Source organism: Onthophagus taurus, chromosome 1 (genome assembly GCF_036711975.1).
Source record: "Onthophagus taurus isolate NC chromosome 1, IU_Otau_3.0, whole genome shotgun sequence".
Taxonomy (NCBI): domain Eukaryota; kingdom Metazoa; phylum Arthropoda; class Insecta; order Coleoptera; family Scarabaeidae; genus Onthophagus; species Onthophagus taurus.
Genome location: NC_091966.1, coordinates 8,268,752 through 8,288,412, shown reverse-complemented (window position 1 = coordinate 8,288,412; position 19,661 = coordinate 8,268,752). Strand labels below are relative to the sequence as shown.

The window sequence follows — 19,661 nt, the reverse complement described above, 5'->3', positions numbered from 1 at the left end:
AAGTATAGGGTCACGTACTGTGGAGTTGTAGTCTTCTATTCAGTTGTATTGAGTATTTTTGCTAATGAAATTGTTAAAGCGGTAATGATAAAGAGCGATATAAGTAATGACAAACCATTTGGGAATATCTGAGGAGTGTATCACACAAGTATAAAAGATGAAGTACAAAAAAAATGTGCAGCCCTAGATTAAATGGTGCCTACTTTGGGAGGGAGAAATTTCAAACAACAAAGCTCATCAAAGTCAAATTAGTGTAGCGAAGATTATTTGCTTTGCATGATGCGGGAAGACTCAATATTTGTGATGGAAAACAGCTATAAGGGCCGTATTGAATGTTCAAATAAGTCAAAAGATGTAATTTTTAGAATATGTTATTAAAGTAGTAGTTCCAGTACCAATTTTATATCGGTGCAGCCGTATACGTAATGTATGATTTGGAAACAAATTGTTAGAAATAGAGAAAATTAATGAAAATATTACTGCTTGAAGAAGCGAGTAATACATTGATCAGATTAAATATATTAGATGCCGCAATGAGAAGGCCGACAAGCTGACCAAAGAGGCAGCAAACACGCCCTTCATTGGACCCCAACCTGGATGTGGACTACAAAAAAGCCACCTAAAACAAACAATCAACAACTGGGAGGCTTAGATAAGCGAAGAGTATGATAACTCCGTCGCAAAACAAAACCAAAGAGGTTTTATGCCTCAGCAAAGGGGATCTAAGAACGCTCTCAGGCTACCTGACCGGCCATGTGCCCCTAAAATACCACCTCTTCCACATTGGACAAGCTGAGGATCAAACTTGTCGACTATGCAACGACTAGTCAGAAACTGCTGAACATATACTGTGCAATTGCGTCGCCAGAGGCCGTCTAAGGCACAACGTCTTCGGTAAAACTCCCCTGTTACCTACCGACATAAAGGTTCAAGACCTCAGGACAATACTAAGGTTCATTAAGGACCTACATTTGCCCTAAACCTTTGGAGGACTAAAGTTACAATAGATCTTATAGGTCGCGGTAACGAGAGGGGCCGCTCTCCTCAGCCCGGCAGCAATAATAATAATAATAATAAAATATATTAGAGGTAGAGACGTATACTTGATTTTAGACTTACAGAATCTAACAAAGCAGATACTGCAAATTTGTAAAAATATTTACGGCGATATGTTACTAGTCTCCGATTAAGCTTTCGATTTTCGCAAACATTTGAGGTTTTATGGTAACTTATCTTGAATCAAGTAACGTCTAAAAGAGTCACTCATCAACAACGTAACTCTGCACGTCTTATTTGACTTTCCAATCATCAATGTTTGGTTTGTATGTCACATAGCATTTTTTGATACTGAAAAATTAGAGATTGAATTGTAGATAGAGAGCTTTTTCACCACCTCTTCTCTATCCTGTGGGCAGAAAGTTGAGGAGGTCGTTCTCATCGGCGGGTGTGTTATTTGTATTATGTGATAACACGATCCTTCGGGTCCTGCGGGTTTGACATGATTTTTAGCATTTCATACTTGTAAGTAATTTAAGAATGTTTGATATCTTAAGCTCTCTCTTGATCATGATATCGATCACAGAACGCATATATTTTCTCTGATACTTTCATAGATTTTATCTAGTGGACACTATTGAATTGACTAAATTTAACAATTGAAATTAAAAAAAAAATTATTCCCATATTGTGATAAATGATTGTGTGGTTTCAACTATAGTGACCGAAATAGGAATACTGTTACAAAAATATGTAACGGACTTCGAACATCAATAAACGAGTGGTTCTACACCACCAGTCGATAGCATATTCATAAATTATAAGCGTCCTGTAAAATATGTACACAATATGTTACCATGGTGAGTTAATAAATCACCGCAATCACACGGTCTAGTGAGAAGTAATAACGTTCCTATAAATTATTCGTTATTTACGCCGCAGTTAAACGGAATTTATAATGTCGTTGGTTCGGGTTAATGTCAAAAATCGACAAGATCGGCGCGGAGGTAATTATGGTGTGTACCGTTAATTAGAACTAAAGGCGTTTGTGCACGCGATTTGTTTTGTCATGCGCTTCGAAGTACTTTCAGGTTCTAATCAGTGTTTGCACTAAAACGATAAATTAAAATGATTATTTTTTTTTAATGAATTCGTGTTTGTTATAAACGATAATTAAGTTTGTTATTAATTTAAAGTGGCATTTTTTTTATGAATCGCTATTATTTTTTCAACACAACAGTTTTTCTAAACTTGAGTTGATATAAAGACAAAATAGGTCGAATAAAACTATTTTATAGTTCCGTCGTTATTTTGATGAATCAAAAAGAGTAGTGAAATTTTTCAGCACTTAATGGCCCGTATTCAAGAGAAATTTATTGTACCCGTTAGGTTAACTGTTTCATAAAATACCAAATGGGTTTATGAGACATTAAACTGTGTTCTAAATTCTAGAGAAAAGCGTGTGAAACGGCATCAGAACTCAAGTGATGTGTTTTTTATTATTTCGTTCAAAATTAAATTACATCCAATAATAATTATTTTACAGTTATTTATTATTTTATTACATTTATCCCAATTATTTCAATTTATCACAACAAATATAGAAAAAGAATGGTGACAATAAAATTTAAAATTAAATTCGTATTACAACGTTTTTATGTGGGTAAAATTAGGTATATATAGGTAATAGAAATGATATTTAATAGATATAAGATTCGAACCTGAAAGCACGTTCGGCCACGTGCTGAAGGTGGTTGTTGGAAAGGGTCAGGGAGTGCACTTGGCAGCCTGCCAAACTCTCCGCTTCCAAAGCTGGGACGTTGCTACCGGCTACCTCCAACTGTTTGATGTCGCCCTCTGGGAGATCTGCAACAAACAACTGTCGTTACTGCACCAGGTCGTTTTAAACCATTCGACATTAGATTATTGTTTGCGGATGCGAGATATAAATAAGCAACATGAGATTAAATTACACAATTATTTATTGAAATTGTACGATTACTTTTCGCAGAAACTTATTTAAACATTATTATTGTTATCACTTATATAAAGACATCAAGCGTATGTTCCTTTTAGTTGATTGAGATCTTGTTCGAAACGTGTGCGCAGATATAATAAATGTTGATGATATACTATCTGACGACTTATTACCTTTAGAGTGAATGCGTGACTAAACCCCACAAACCGTGTCCTCGCAAAGAAAGCGTAACAATTATTTATAGTGTCTTTTTTTATTGATTCCACTTTGAATATTTACGGTCGTTGTTTAAACGACGAATAATTTTAATATCTATTCGGCTATAAACGTTAATCATCAAAGACGAACATCGGATTCGTCGAAGTTTATAGGGTAATTCCAACTTCGATTCATCATTTATCCTAGGTACCTAATAAACCAAACACAAATGTAGTCATTAAGGTAGTAATTATTTTCTTGAATCACGACATAAACTGAATATAATCAAAATATGTGTAATCGGGCATTATCTATACCTATAAATAATTTATAGGTAGGTATACCGCAAATACTAATTAATTAGATATTTCAAAGAAATTTTCAATTAATATGTAACGGGAAATGTTTTCGTAATTATCCATACATTTTAAACGTGTAGAATTGAATCTGGCCGAGCATAAACCACAGCTTTATGAAATACATAAAATATATCCTAACACACATTAAATTATGCAAAGCTTTGTATTAACGTACAGATAAATTGTTATATTTGGTCGAGCATGCAAACATTAGAATGCTTTAATAATGGAATGGGAACTAATGGACTTTGTTTTAAATATTCGTGCTTAGTGAATTCGTGCATATTAACTTTGAATATTGATTCATTTCCGATTTCTATTACAATATTTTATTAATAACGCATTTTATATTAATGGTATAATTATGGGATTAAGAAATGATAAATATATAACAGGATTTAATTACTATATTTAATTTTAATTAAATTTTAATAAATAAGAATCAAATATATATTTTTTGAAATATGAAACATTTTTACTAGTATAATATTATTCTACGGTTTGTGTGATTTATTATTCATATGTTTCCATTTATATATTTTTCTTCTGATCAACGACACCAAAACCTAAAACTATGTAGTGCATCGACTACCAGCGATTAATAATATTCAGTAGAGGACTGGAATTGAAGTGCTTGAAGATTCTAGTCGGAAAAAAATATCAGCGATTGAAGATTTTAAGGATCGGTGCATAAGGCACATATAAATAAGTACTATGTCAAACACATCTTCCATTATTATTCTATTAAAATGAAGAGACACTTGATTAGGTAGGATTACTTAAGATCATCATCTTTCAGTAAAAACGAATGCTTTAAAAGATACAAATACCAGCTTATGTTTTGATAATATCGCTTCCTTAAAGTTTACTCAAGCATTATTTGAATTTATTATCGAATTTCATTAAATGATATTTAATGAAACCCTCTATTCAACTCAATATGATAGAATAGAGATATTGTGATGGTAAATGTCTTCAGTTTAATAGCAGGTAAATTCAAAGTGATTGAAATTAAAACATTAATTTTAGTGATAATAAGTAAATAAGACATTTTGTCGAGTAAAAAAACCTTGCTATACCAACTTTTTCCTGGTTAAATAAAATTAAACAACTGCAACTGCAGAACTAATTGAAATATTGTGGAGAAATAGAAAGTGTTTTAAAGCTAATTTAATGTTGAGTTAATACACCTTTTTGGTGTATTAACTCAACATTAAATTAATATTAAATTATTTAATTATTTCTATAAATCTTGTCGTCACCATATTTTGAATTTGCCGTTGCATATAACGTTAGAGGTTGGGTTGGATTGGGTTGAGTTGGGTTGGGTTGGGGATTAGTTTCTGTCAAAGTTCAAACATTTAAATCCCAAGAACTAACTGGGATATCGTAATCAGTGTTGCCAACCCTAATGAAGCAATGTTATTAAGAATAAAATTTGCTACAACATTTGTTCTAAAAGGTTTCTTGTGATATGCTCGTTTCAGGAGTGTCAAAAAAGTCCTTTTGTTAAAAAAGCAACAAATTCATCCAATTTTCATATTCTTGTATATTTCTCAATATTAACTTGTAAAACAACGAAAAGTTTCATGTTTACCTATTTCTCGCGATATTTAACGCATCTGAGAGCAAAAGAGAGCAATATTATTAAGAATAACATTTGCTACAACTTTTGTTCTAAAAGTTTTTTATAATATGCTCCGTTTCCGGAGTGTTACCATTACCAACTTGAAAAAGTAACAAATTCCTACAATTTTCATGTTTTCGTATATTTCTCAATATTTACGCATCTGCGAGCAAAAGTGAATTCGAGCAATATTGTTAAGAATAAAATTTTCTATAACTTCTGTTCTAAAAGTTTTTTTATAACATACTCCGATTTCCGAGTGTTACCATTGGTTGTAAAGGTATGAAATTCATCAAATTTTCATATTTTCGTATTTTTCTCGATATGTATGCATTCCAGAGTAAAAGTACAAGAGAGCAATATTATTAAGAATAATATTTGCTACATCTTTTGTTCTAAAAGTTTTTTATAATATGCTCCGTTTCCGGAGTGTTACCATTAACAACTTGAAAAAGTAACAAATTCCCCCAATTTTCATGTTTTCGTATATCTCTTAATATTTACGCTTCTGCGAGCAAAAGTGAAAGAGAGCGATATCGTTAAGAATAAAATTTTCTATAACTTTTGTTCTAAAAGTTTTTTTATAACATACTCCGATTTCCGAGTGTAACCATTGGTTGTAAAATAATGAAATCCATCAAATTTTCATATTTTCGCATTTTTCTCGATATCTATGCATTCGAGAGCAAAAGAACAAGAGAGCAATATTATTAAGAATAATATTTGCTACAACTATTGTTCTAAAAGTTTTTTATAATATGCTCCGTTTCCGGAGCGTTACCATTAACAACTTGTAAAAGTAACTAATTTCTCCAATTTTCATGTTTTCGTATATTTCTCAATATTTACGCATCTGCGAGCAAAAGTGAAAGAGAGCGATATTGTTAAGAATAAAATTTTCTATAACTTTTGTTCTAAACGTTTTTTTATAACATGCTCCAATTTCCGAGTGTTATACCATTGGTTGTAAAACAATGAAATTCATCAAATTTTCATATTTTCGTATTTTTCTCGATATCTATGCGTTCGAGAGCAAAAGTACAAGAGAGCAATATTATTAAGAATAATATTTACTACAACTATTGTTCTAAAAGTTTTTTTGTTACATGCTCCGTTTCCTAAATGTTACCATTAACAACTTGAAATAGCAACAAATTCATCCAATTTTCATGTTTTCGTATATCTCTCAATATTTACGCCTCTGCGATTAAAAGTGAAAGAGAGCGTTATTGTTAAGACTAAAATTTTCTATAACTTTTGTTCTAAAAGTTTTTTTACAACATGCTCCGATTTCCGAGTGTTACCATTGATTGTAAAACAATGAAATTCATTAAATTTTCATATTTTCGTATTTTTCTCGATATCTATGCATTCGAGAGCAAAAGTGCAAGAGAGCAATATTATTAAGAATAATATTTGCTACAACTATTGTTCTAAAAGTCTTTTTGTTACATGCTCCGTTTCCGGAGCGTTACCATTAACAACTTGTAAAAGTAACTAATTTCTCCAATTTTCATGTTTTCGTATATTTCTCAATATTTACGCATCTGCGAGCAAAAGTGAAAGAGAGCGATATTGTTAAGAATAAAATTTTCTATAACTTTTGTTCTAAACGTTTTTTTATAACATGCTCCAATTTCCGAGTGTTATACCATTGGTTGTAAAACAATGAAATTCATCAAATTTTCATATTTTCGTATTTTTCTCGATATCTATGCATTCGAGAGCAAAAGTACAAGAGAGCAATATTATTAAGAATAATATTTTCTATAACTTTTCTTCTAAAAGTTTTTTTATAACATACTCCGATTTCCGAGTGTTACCATTGGTTCTAAAAGAATGAAATATATATGAAAATTTGATTTTATATGAAAATTTGATGAATAATTTTCATATTTTCGTATTTTTTTCGATATCTATGCATTCGAGAGCAAAAGTACAAGAGAGCAATATTATTAAGAATAATATTTTCTATAACTTTTCTTCTAAAAGTTTTTTTATAACATACTCCGATTTCCGAGTGTTACCATTGGTTCTAAAAGAATGAAATATATATGAAAATTTGATTTTATATGAAAATATGAAAATTTGATGAATAATTTTCATATTTTCGTATTTTTTTCGATATCTATGCATTCGAGAGCAAAAGTACAAGAGAGCAATATTATTAAGAATAATATTTGCTACAACTATTGTTCTAAAAGTTGTTTTGTTACATGCTACGTTTCCTAAATGTTACCATTAACAACTTGAAATAGCAACAAATTCATCCAATTTTCATATTTTCGTATATTTCTCAATATTTACGCTGCAAGCAAAAGTAAAGAAGAGGAATATTTTTAAGAATAAAATTTGCAACTATTGTTCCAAAAAAATTTTTGTAATATGGACCCAATCCCAGGTGTTACCATTAACATCTTCTACATAAGGTTTCTTTTTTTTTCTTCTTTTTTCGGTTCTTATTGATATTTCTTTATACTTAATTTGTCTATCTTCAAATTTTATACAGGTTTCAGAATCATTTTGATATTTTTTTATTTGTATTGATAAATATTATAGTCATCAATACTCCATCTTCATACTTTTAAACACAAGAAATATGTTTCATTTTTATAACAATAATCTATTCAATTTGTACTTGTTGAATTCTTTATATATTAGCCTATTTATTCTTTTATAAGAGGTGGTTTAATATATTATGAATAGTTCGCCTCTTTTGTGATTCACCATCAAAATAAAATCTATATTTTGCAGATTTGAACTCATCGTCCATAAAAAAAGTATACATAGTATACATATTTCTCGAAATATATACATTCGTTGTAATTTATATTCAACTCATGAAACGGTATAATATCTTAGCTCGTTTCCATCCTAATTTGCGGGTACGGCCTCGGCCCGTTTGCGACCACTGATCCAACAAATTAGTATCAGCGGTTTGCCAGTTCAATAAGCGGTCTACTTAGCCGTGATTAAGCGTTGGATGGAAGGACGTCAATACGTGAACTAGTTGTCCCGGAAGTTTTCTAACTGATGCCAGGATGGCACCCGAAACGAGCACCCCATAACATCTTAGTCCGAGTTGCCGTAAGGGAGGCGAGGGCAAGAAGTTTCTACGGAGTTTGAACGGCAGATCTGGGCCCAACCTTCTCATTTCCGCGTGCACAGCCGCATAAAACTCTTGGATACGGAACGTCGCGGCTGAAACTATTCGATAATATTTGCGGTAGTCGGAGTTTGCAGAGAAGGGGGTTCGCAAAAGATTTCATCGTGATCCTGGATTTATATAGTCGCCTTCAAGACGACTTGTGATGGAACCTTTACAAACAGTCTTTTATATTTAATGAGTAATAGATTTTTTATTAAAATTTGTATCGAAGCGATTTTAAATTCGTAAAGTTTCTTTTTGGTTAGTTGAAAATCCGATTTACGGCATAACACATGTTGCCACGACAAATTGGGCAGATGTCAGTCAACTCCTTATTAGCAATCTCAACAACGGCCGATGTCGGCACATGTGCGCTGCGGATGTCACGAAGTTTGCTCAGAACATCGCTTCGGATGCCGACAAAGTTCCGCGCCCCCATCCACCAAATTAGTTCGGTACAGTTGTAACGCGGCGGGCCCCAACTATTCGTAACACGGATTCGTCTTCTTTGACATCGACCTCAGCATAATATTTGTTCGTTTTAGATGTGCTTTTATTTCATACGTGAAATGTTTACAAAATTAATATCATCCATCAAATATATAAAATTTAATCTTTGGGGGTACTTAGTTTACCGATTCAACTATAAATATCTCCTTTGTTTGAATAGACATTTGTGTAGGTGTGTCATACTTTGCGTTTTACTGCTTTAATCTCGTAAAATTTCGAACAGTTTCGCGTATAAAATACGCGCCCTTTGGTGCAGAAGCGAATTTCGAGTAGTTAATTTTCCTGAAGTTTATAGTGATCTGAGTTTAAGTATACGAAGTTCCAAGACAGTACAAAATATGCATAGTATCGTATAATGAAAACTGTTGTTCTAAAAGAATTGTTTTTCTTTCCAAGAGTAAAATTTTATTAAATATTTGAATCCGTTTTAGAAATTATTACGTATTTCTTTTTTAGAATTTGTCAGGTTTGAATAAAAAATGTTCGACTATGATGCAATTATCTTTAACAACCTTGACATTACAGACTTTTAGAAAAGAAGGATATTCCTCTCCGAATACGTTGCAGCTATCAATTTACTCGGTTTGCATAGTAAAACTTCAGCATCGCTCCTTCAGGTGCACACGTAACCAAATTTGAAACGTACACAAGTCCGGGCTAAACCTCAGTCCTCCGAATTGAATGTTTACGAACGTCGGAGGGCGTCGCTTATCCTGGGCGACAGTTTCCCCAGCACGGAAATGAAATATTCGAGAGGGTGCAGTACAAATTGCCCTGGGCCTTCGGTGCGGCTCCGTTCGACATTCTCCACAGGGATTTGAATCTAACAGATAAATGAGTACGGCAACCACACCGAGTGGTCCCTGTTGGTTTCGCACCTACCCATGGGACGAAGTCGCGATGGCGAACGACCCTGCAAACCAATAATAAATAGGTTTAGGCCGTAATTTTACAAATGACCAATCAGTCAGAGAACGTAACACCGGGACTTTAAAGGCCAATCCGTAAGGACGCCAATTAATCAGATTGAGCTTTAAGCTCGGGGCGACTCGTCGTGTTAGAAGATCGATCGCCTGAAAGGCCGAGATTCGTTATAGGCCGTATCCTCGAACCCTTGTTTTTCATTTCGCGGTCAAGTGGATCGCCCGAGGTCGGCAAAAGCGAAAGCCCGATAACGGAATCTAATTTGTGTCCGTAATCCACGCCCATTTGTCAATTTGCCGGATTTGTTCAATAGAAAACCGGAGATAAAAGCAGCGCAGTTGTCGATTTAAACCAACCCCATCCACGTGTCTGTTAATGCTTCGTCGACATCTCTATCAATTCTATTACAGTTGAGCTATTGGGTCGTATTACACCGTTACTACTTCCCCTTCCCCGTTGGGTAACGTTAATGTTGATTGGTGATTAAACATGATAATTAGTTTTCAACTAGTGTGTGCCAGATTAATTACACCGTAATCGATAATAATCAGAGATATAAAGTTACACGAGCTTATTGAAACAAATAAATTAAACAAATTGATAAATAAAAAGGAAAAATGTGTTTTAAAACCCATATGCAGAAGTTCCGCTTTGCGAAAATAAAACTTTACATTTCCCGAACTAACTGTACCAATGACAACGTGGACGAACGAACACACATTGTGCATCAAACATTTCAATTTGTACAAATACCTCCCGGGAATGGATTTGCTCTTGTTGAAAACTGTAGAAACTCAAAGCGAAAAAGCTATATTACGATCAATTCTCATTCAAATCAGTTTCGAGGCGAAAGCCACCGCAGATTTTTCGCAGCGGTTGAAGAAAAACGTTCCGAATGTACGTCACTTCCGCTTCGAATTGCTGTCGAACTTGTTCTCTCCATTGGGCGTGAAATATGGGTCCGGAGCCCGAAGCGGTCCGGACGGACGAACCGATCGCTTATGCATGGTGTGTTGCGTTTAGCGGCAGACTCTGTCTGTTTGAGGTATGGAAATTATTCGGAAACCCCTTTCCGCACAGTGCAGTCCGCGAGTTGACCTATTGCTTCGCGTTGGTGCTTCACTCTCGAAATGTTCACTCTGTCTGCTCGAAATGGAAATTACCGAGCTCGAAGGCAGACAGAAATAACGAGATCCCGGCAACACCGCCACCATCGCTTCCGGCTTTGCTCGAAATAAATCATAAATGCAGTCCACTTTTCAATAATAAAACGAACACTGAAAGAAATCCGACGAGATACAATTAAATTCTTGAAAATCTAAATAATAACAATAAATCTTCCATTTTTCATATATTTTTGTATACATTTTTTTATATTTTTATTTTTAACTATTACATTAAATATATATTACAAATTTATCTTCGAAATTGAAATAATCCTATCACGCGAAAATCTACAAATCAAATCCCAACATTAACATAATATTCAACGCCACCGTGAAGCCATGAATTTATAATCAGAATTAATATTTCGTTTATATACAAAAATATTCGAACGAATTTGACACACGATATGATGTAAACCAAGGATGCACATTGTAATTACGAATGGAAAATCGACTAATTTCGTTAATTCTTCAAAAGGTTGAGCATCAACAACCAAATATAGGATTTCGTTGCGCAGCCAGTGTTCTGCGCCGGGATGCAAAACCGAAACTAAATTATTGTCAAACGCAAATTGATCAAGATAACGCGACCCGAACTGTTATGTACGATGTTGGAACATTTTGTGCTATTCACGTGGCGACCGTTAACTAGCTATTGTATTCTGAGGGAATAGTAGTTTAGTTTTTGTCCAATTTACCGAACAAGTACTGCTAGAAAAACTTGCGCTTCAAATACAGATAAACAAATTTCAATTGAATTGCGTAATCGAAAAATGTGGAGTTCGTCAACATCCATGTGTTATTTTTCATATAAATTGGGACTTAAATGAAAATTAATCAACGAAATTCAATTGTATGAAAATAAATATTAACAAAAAGATTTTATTTTATAATATCAAATATTGTTTTATTTATTTTTATTTAATATTTGTCAACAAGCCGCAAATATTAATGTAGTTATTATTACTTCTTTTTAAATATGGCATTTAATTTTTGGAAGGATTAAACTCAATGCATAGATTTTTAATTTAATTGCTGATAATTGCTAACATAATCCTCCAATAACTTGTAACTTTGCAACTTTCGATTTTGAAACTGGTCATCACAATGGTTTGTTCACTGACAGCCAAGGTTTTACACGCTAATATGAGGAGCTATTCTATTCACTGCGCTTTGTTTTTTCTGACGTACTACACCAATTCGAGTGGTTTTTCTTTGACACATCTATTTGAGACATCCATTTTTACTGCTTTTTGTGTTTCAGGTATTGTGCGCTGGTAAGTTATAGATGATGCGATCTCTTCCTCTTTTCCTTCGGTAATGGATCTGCATCAAATTCTACGAGTCTCTCAAGGGAATATCAATGTTATCAAAAAAATTGAAAACTACGTCTCTTTATGTGGATAAAATAAATGATATCGAGTTCAATGTGTCCGGGAAACGTCGGGTTACGAGGAAGAGGAGTTGTTATTATTGATTTAACTTCATGTGTGTAGTATTTGAAACAGGTTGTGTAATTTAATTCTCTCAACATTTTTGTGAGAAGAAATGTTGGCTATCCGAATGACTGATTTGATAAGAGTCGATTCTCTTGCGCTCCTTGTGATTACGATGGAGTTTACGGAATCAATTCTGTTTTTGGGCAGTCTTTGCAGTTTTTCAGGCAATTATTAAAAAACCGAAATAGCTGTGCTGTTTGACGCAATTCAAATTTCGTTGGCCAACAAGCAGAACAGTACACATTCGTCGCGAAAATAAAGTTTGTGAATCGATTATTAGTCCTGATCGGGTAGTTATTTAATCGAAATTTAGGTGGACAGCGATTATATTTCTTTTGAAGCTTTCTCTCTATGCGTGGGTTGTCCAGTAAGAAAAGTGCTACCACTTATGTAGATTTCAACTTATGCAACTGATCCAAAACTTGATTTATTTAAGAAAGACCAATTTGAATGATTCTATCGGTAGCGGTGTGATCCTTCATAACAACTACATTGTGTATCGTTGTGACTGAAATTCTGAAAGAGGTAGAGTTTTTATTGCTTCGCGTGTAGGAATTAGCACTACATCTCGCAGTGGAATACTACTATATTTTTTATCTTTTTGGGGTTTTATAGGTATCTTTTAGACACGACATTTTATAGGTACCTGAATGAGTTACGAAATTCCTTCAGCAACAATCACTTTCTATTTTACGTGTACATCTCGAAATATTACCCCAGGAGCCAACACAAATTTCATACGCTGTACGAAGAACTCGGCATGTTCTTCGCGCTTTTTCTTCGCGTGTTTCTGCCATTTCAGCATTGTGTCCAAAGTCTTGCTTAAATATTTTGCGATGTTAGCATATGTTACTACAAATTCCAGCTCTCTAACAATCCTAATATCCAATTTTGGTTTCATTTGTGATTAAAGTGATCCTTGCTTAACCGACATCGTCATACTTTAAAAGAAGAACGCGGGGATGCAATGTTTTTGGAATGTTTGAAGTGTTTCGACAGCATTAAGCAGCTTCACGTATCGTTCTGATCTTGCAGTACTATAACTCTCCATCATATTAAAAATTTTGTTTACAGTTTCTTGTTGCTTTGAACATTTTAATTGAAACGTACTTGGTGGTTGCTTGTAAGAGTTTTTATTTAGTCCAGATACGTTCATCTGCTGCTGATGGGTTTAGGTACCATATTATTTCATTTCGTGTTTTCTACGAATTGATTAAGGCATGAATTTAAAACAAATTTTATCTAAATAACGAAACTGTGGTTGTGATACTTGCTCAGTTTCTGTTGGAAAGTAAATGAATTGGATCTATACCTAGCATGTATCATAAAACCTAAAACCTCCACCTGTTGTCCAAAGAAACGATTGCTTTATATATAATAACCAATTCACAATCATAATCTCCGTTTTTCATCTTTTTAGAGAAGAACCTAAGTAGAGCTAAATTTCGTCGATTTGTTAGTTTAAAGCAGCATGGAATGCGAGTGTCTTGATTGGCTTGATACTGCAATAGGATTGCTTGGGCCAGAACTTTTGTGCAACCGAATACCTGTGTGGCGGACATCTGGACGACAGAAATGAATAGGAGGAAAGCCTTTACAATCCGAGAAAGCCAAGAATGATTGTAACCCTTACAAAGAGACTTTCTCGGGTTATTGAAGGATAAACAACAGAGCCATAAAAAACGTTGACCTTTCGAGGTTTAACGGAAACTTCTTTTCCTAACCAAAAGGCAAACAACACGTTCGTAGGTTTTACCAAAGCAGAAAAGAACTAGGATCGCCCCGGAGAAGTCAGTTAGCAGTTGGTCTTTGACACCGCAACTTGCAGTTCATCCCTGAGACGCATCACGAAAAGAGCTCTTTAAAACGCATTGATGGTTCTATTCTATATTTTTGTTTATAAATAAAATTACGTTGTTGTTGAAGAAACTTGGTTTTCCTAACTCCCTCTCGCTACTATCAAAGCATTAGCTCCGCAACCTGGTTAGCAGTCCCCAATCCAATGAATCTGAACTTTTTCTTTCAGTATATTTCTCTGCAATATGTTGTTCAAGGGTGCTTCGATGCTGCCTTTGGTTCAATTTGCCTGATTCTTTCGGGAAAAGGATTAAAACCATCGCCTGATGTTTCGTTAAATCTTCTTCAGTGGGTGGAATTTGGTTAAACATGTTTGGATCAACATTATTTTGCTTAGTAAGAATTGTGAAAAATCCTGTATTTACAGTACACAAACGGTAAAATTTAATGAATGATTGAATGAATGAGAACTTATTTTTTAGTTTCGCTCTTTCACGATCTTTCACGATTAAAAAAGCAGGAAACCTTTCCACTCTAGTACAAAAAAGAGACGACAAAAAAGCCAAGAGATACCTGCAATTTAAACATGGATGTGGCGACCACTTGTATCACCCCTTTAAATTGAATTTAATTAAGTTTAATTAAATAGTCACCTCAACGTAAATCATTATTTCATTTTATAAAAATTTAATGCACTGTCTCTTACTTCATTCATACTAATTAAAGTAAATAATTAAGAATAATAATAAACTAAGAAAATACAAATTTCTTATCTGTTCCGATCTATTTACTTAAAGTGTATAAAATCTTATTTGAATCAAAATCACATGGTTTACAAAGGGCGAAAAACTGTGACAAATTGTTCATTTTGTAGCGTTGAAGGATAAGCTATTGCTTGCTACAAAGTGGGCGCTTGCTCGAAAGGTTAAATTACATCTTGACGAATTCCACAGTTTAACCAGCAATAACCAAGTTTATTCACCATGAGGCTTTATTATGTCTATTTCCGCCAATATAGTTATTATAATTTTCGTTTAATTACTTTTGAAATATTAATTTCGTAATTATTAAAAATCGTAACGTGTTGTAAAGCATCTAATACGAAACTCAAACGAATTAAACACGTCAACGTGCCGTGAAATATTCACCCTAAAGTTTCCCCTTTAGTAAGTAGATCAGATATCTAAAATTATAGCATACCACATGCCATCTGCTCGCACAATTTAGTCCGAGAATGCTCGGAGAACAGACTAACCGTAATCCTCAGTTAGATAGAGATACATAAGTTAAATTCCTCCTTCGTCGCGAAACTGCCATAGAACAACGGCTACCTTGAGCAGAAAGCTGAGCTTCTGGCGCTTTCCCAGGACCAAGATATATGCTGGAATTGCGGCCTTCTGTTGAGGGCACTCCAAACAGACGGAGTACGTATGCTCTCGGTTTAGAATAATACATTGATGCGGTCGTTGCGGGTGGTCGTTTTGGGGGAGCGGATTCCCTTCTGTTTTCTTTCAAAGCAACGATACTGCGGAGCCTACGCGAATGGAGGTCCATGGATCCGGTGCGGAAACGAACGTACATACGTAGGTGCGGTAAGTGGATTATACTCGACGAGACGAGAATAAATTTAAATTGGAAACGGTATTTGCTCGAATTTTACATGGTGCATTACGAGTATTGAAAGATAATACTTGAAAAGAGAAATGTGATGGTGTCACATGTGACGGATTGGATTAAAAATTTAAAGCATTTGAAATATTAACACTAAAGAAAAAATTTAGGACGCAAAAGAATAAGAGATAGGGTTATACCCATTGAACGCAGAATCCAATTTGAAGTTTATAAAGTAATTATGCTACCCTCAATTAAAATATTAAGCGGGATCAGCGCCATAACTCTCGATTCGAAACTCTGGCAATATGGCCCCTCTCTAATCTCGCCGATCCGAGCCGACCGTGGTCCAGCAAAGCTCTTAATTCGAAAATTTGGAATTTTAATGAAGGTTTACGTCCGGAAATACCGCCTCAGTGTTTGAACCTCGCGGACGATGCCGGTGGCTGGCCGGTTGACCGTTAATCTTTATTGCTTGTTAAATAATAATGGATCAATGTATTCGCGGTCTGCCATCGGGTCGTATATCCTAGGAGGAACTCTCGTCAGAGACGAAGCAAATCTAAAGATTTCCAAAACGTGACCGCAAGTCATTTGACGGAGTTAGGTTGGTCATACTGTAGTACTACAGTAAAAGGGAGCTGGAGATAAACTATTTACAACGGCTTACCCTGTGCTTTTGGAACTTCACCAGCCAATGCGGATTGCGTTAGAGCTTTCCAGGCGTTTTTTGCGGGTACGTTCTCTTTGAAACTTTGTGGATGGTCAAGCATGGGTTAAATAATGTTAAAATGCGAAAATTCTTCTTGCCACTTATTTTTAATTGGTACAAGAACAGTTATAGAATGTATAAAAATATAAAATTTGAATAATATATACTTCCTGTTATGGAATAATACAGCGATGTAATGGTGTTGTTTCATAAGTAATAACTGAATAATAAGTACTTCGTCTGAATAGTTGAATACAATTTAGACGTAAATGGTGGGCTTTGAATGACAAAGAGCCATTAAAGAAGAGTAGATTCAATATCGTTACTTCTCACCTGTTCCATTTATGGCAAGCGGCCATCAAATATTGAACCCTAAGACGTTGCGGTTTCCTTAATGACTTCGTGTAAGGTTCACGTCATATCGATTTTCTATGTAGCACACCGCCGGCGGCTCTCGTCGCCCGTAACATGGGATATTTATTGAAGTGTTTCCGGTCTGGAGATTTTCGAATATCCGGTTAGAAGATGACGTAGCTGGATGTAGGTGGCGACGAATCGGATATCCAGCAAAGTCCCACTTTAACTTACGATATTGTGATCTCTTCCGTTGACGCGTACAGAGTTTGGTCGGGCTTGTTTCCGGAAAGCGATTAAAAGGGAAGCGCGCGAGCGCTAAGTGACATGTAAAATCCTTTAATAATTAATTTCGTTACAATGCAGATTTCAAGTTTCATGCGAGAGTTGCGAGTATGCTAGTAATTAATCACTACTTCGCTGCTTATGGACTTTAATAATTCAGGGCATAGATTGGAAAGGTCGGTCTGTAAGTGCTTCTATCAAATATTTACCAACTCGACGTTGGGATGAAGGCTGTTTAAACCGGAGGCAGTACTTAATGCATCCCTTCTAATTCGATGATGAATTGAAAGGATGGTTCTTTAATCTTTTCAATTTTTTCTTAGAATTTTTAAGATCAATTTGGTTGAACTTTATCTTTGAAGTGGCGACGATGTTAATCTTATTACGTAGATTTGCGCTAGAATGTGAATGATTGAAACCGATAAATTTCGGGATCAACGTCGACAATAACTTGGGTGAACGTGTGAAAACACCCCATGATTTGTTGTTTTCGTGAAATTGATGACGGTAACTGATGACCTCGACGAGAATTTCTAGGATTTTGATTGCGTGCGAGCCGACGTTGGGTCATCACATTGACCCATTAGGGTACTGAAACACGTTTGATTTCGTGATGTGTCAATATCGAAATCCTTTATTTCTCTTCGACGTTTCCTTGACGTGCCTTTATTATTTTTTGTTAAGGTTCTTAATAATTCGTAATTTAAGAATATCATCTAAATCATTATTTTTTTTTTTTACAAAATATAAAAATAAAAAAGGGAAACTCACTTGGTAATTTGAAAAACGGCACGGCTATGCAGCTAACGTCCGTAATGAGGCGAGCGTCCAAGTTGTGCTGATCCGAAGAACACAGGCACATGGAGTTGAAACTACAGCTGGAGAGATGCGAAGAGCAAATTGGTACGATGCGGTAGAGCAGCAAGAATAGAACAGTACATTCCAGCAGCCTCATATCTGCAACAGCAAACGTACACATTGTAAGTGAATTACAAAAAAGGCGTCGCTAAGTTTTCGAACGTGACGAAAATGTGTATCACTTTAACATCGAATGATGATGTGGAAATAAATTCAATTAATTTACATAATTTTAAAATTTAAGTATTCTATTTCATTTATTTACCATTTATACAGTAAAACCTACCCCTTTTATAGCCAAAAGTACATACATTATATGCACTTTGCATGAATAATTTTAATGCACACAAATTCGAACAGCTATCGACACCGCCACCGTTGCGTTTAGTTTACCTGGTTTTAAATTTATACCAAGCACGGTAGAATCTAAGAGGCCCGCTATATCCCGGGAATTGGTGCATACTTCCAAGGCCCGTTTGTGACGTCACGCATAAGTAAGCAACTACTATTTCACACTTTGAATTAAAAAATGCTTAGTTTATTCTATTCGTGTGTTGTAATTCTGTTAGTTTGAGACTTAAGGTTCATAATATAAAATAAGATCTTCATTGTTGATTGAATGAATGTTCTTCGTTCTAACGGTTGTTGTAGTTTTAGTTCTATGAAAAATATATAACAACCTAACACTAAATAACAAATAAAAGTGGAACTAACACTAGACCTAGCACTAGAAACATTCAGGTTTAACCGCGCGTCTCTTAAGACGACTAAGCTTGAGTATTTCTAGTTCTATGTTTAGTGCTAGTTCTAGTTTTAGTTCAATAAAAATATACGGCAATGTAACGCTGATTAACAATTAAAACTAGAACTAACACTAGCGTGTTCAGACGCATCGCTTTACCCCGATGTTTCTAGTTCTAGATCTAGTGTTAGTTCTAGTTTTAGTTCAATGAAAAATAGTTTACCCGTCTATTACTAAAGTGATAAATATTCGATGGTCTTAAAAATGTTAACAATAAGCGACATAAGGAAAATCAGTTACTTCACGAAAAAATTGATAACCTTGAGCAGTATTCACGGCGAAATTTTTGGTTTAAAAGAGGAGAATCACAAAAATGTGGAAAAGAAGGTTTTATCATTATTTAATGATAATCTTCAAGTGGCAACTACGGCCGAATTTAGTGGCTTTTAATAAGAATAGTCAGCGTCCACGCCTTATTATTGTTAAATTTGTGAGTTATAAATCTCGTGATTCAGTCTTTAAGGTCCGGAGCAAACTTAAAGATTCAAAAATATCTATTCAGGAATATCTTACTACTTCAATCTATAAACTGGTTATGCTCTCACGTGAAAAGTACGGAATTGGTAATGGACTAGGGATAGAAGAGTGCGAGTTAAAGATCGCTGTCGTCGAAATTATTAAATTTTAGTTTTTGTAAGTAACTTCTTAATTCTTCTTTTGATAAATATTATTTTTTTATTATTATTATAGTAATATAATTCTCATTGGTTTATTTCTGTTTTACTTTATTATACCTTTATCTATATTTTTGGTTTTTTAACATTTTTCGACCACTCCAATTTTGATTTATTGCCTCCTGGCTTGGTTGCTAGGTTTGTCGTTGTATTAAATTAGTCT

At 34.5% G+C, this 19,661-nt stretch overlaps 1 protein-coding gene across 1 annotated transcript in view; it reads right to left on the bottom strand.

The window, feature by feature from the left end:
- Nucleotides 1-19,661, bottom strand: part of LOC111414872 (chaoptin-like) — a 151,038-nt gene that overhangs the window by 23,715 nt on the left and 107,662 nt on the right. The window contains exons 3-4 of the mRNA XM_023046331.2: nt 17,936-18,121; nt 2,718-2,862 (exon numbers count right to left, since the gene is read on the bottom strand). Of these exons, the coding sequence (XP_022902099.1) occupies nt 2,718-2,862; nt 17,936-18,119 (329 nt within the window). The 5' untranslated portion in view covers nt 18,120-18,121. The remainder of the gene's footprint in view (nt 1-2,717; nt 2,863-17,935; nt 18,122-19,661) is intronic.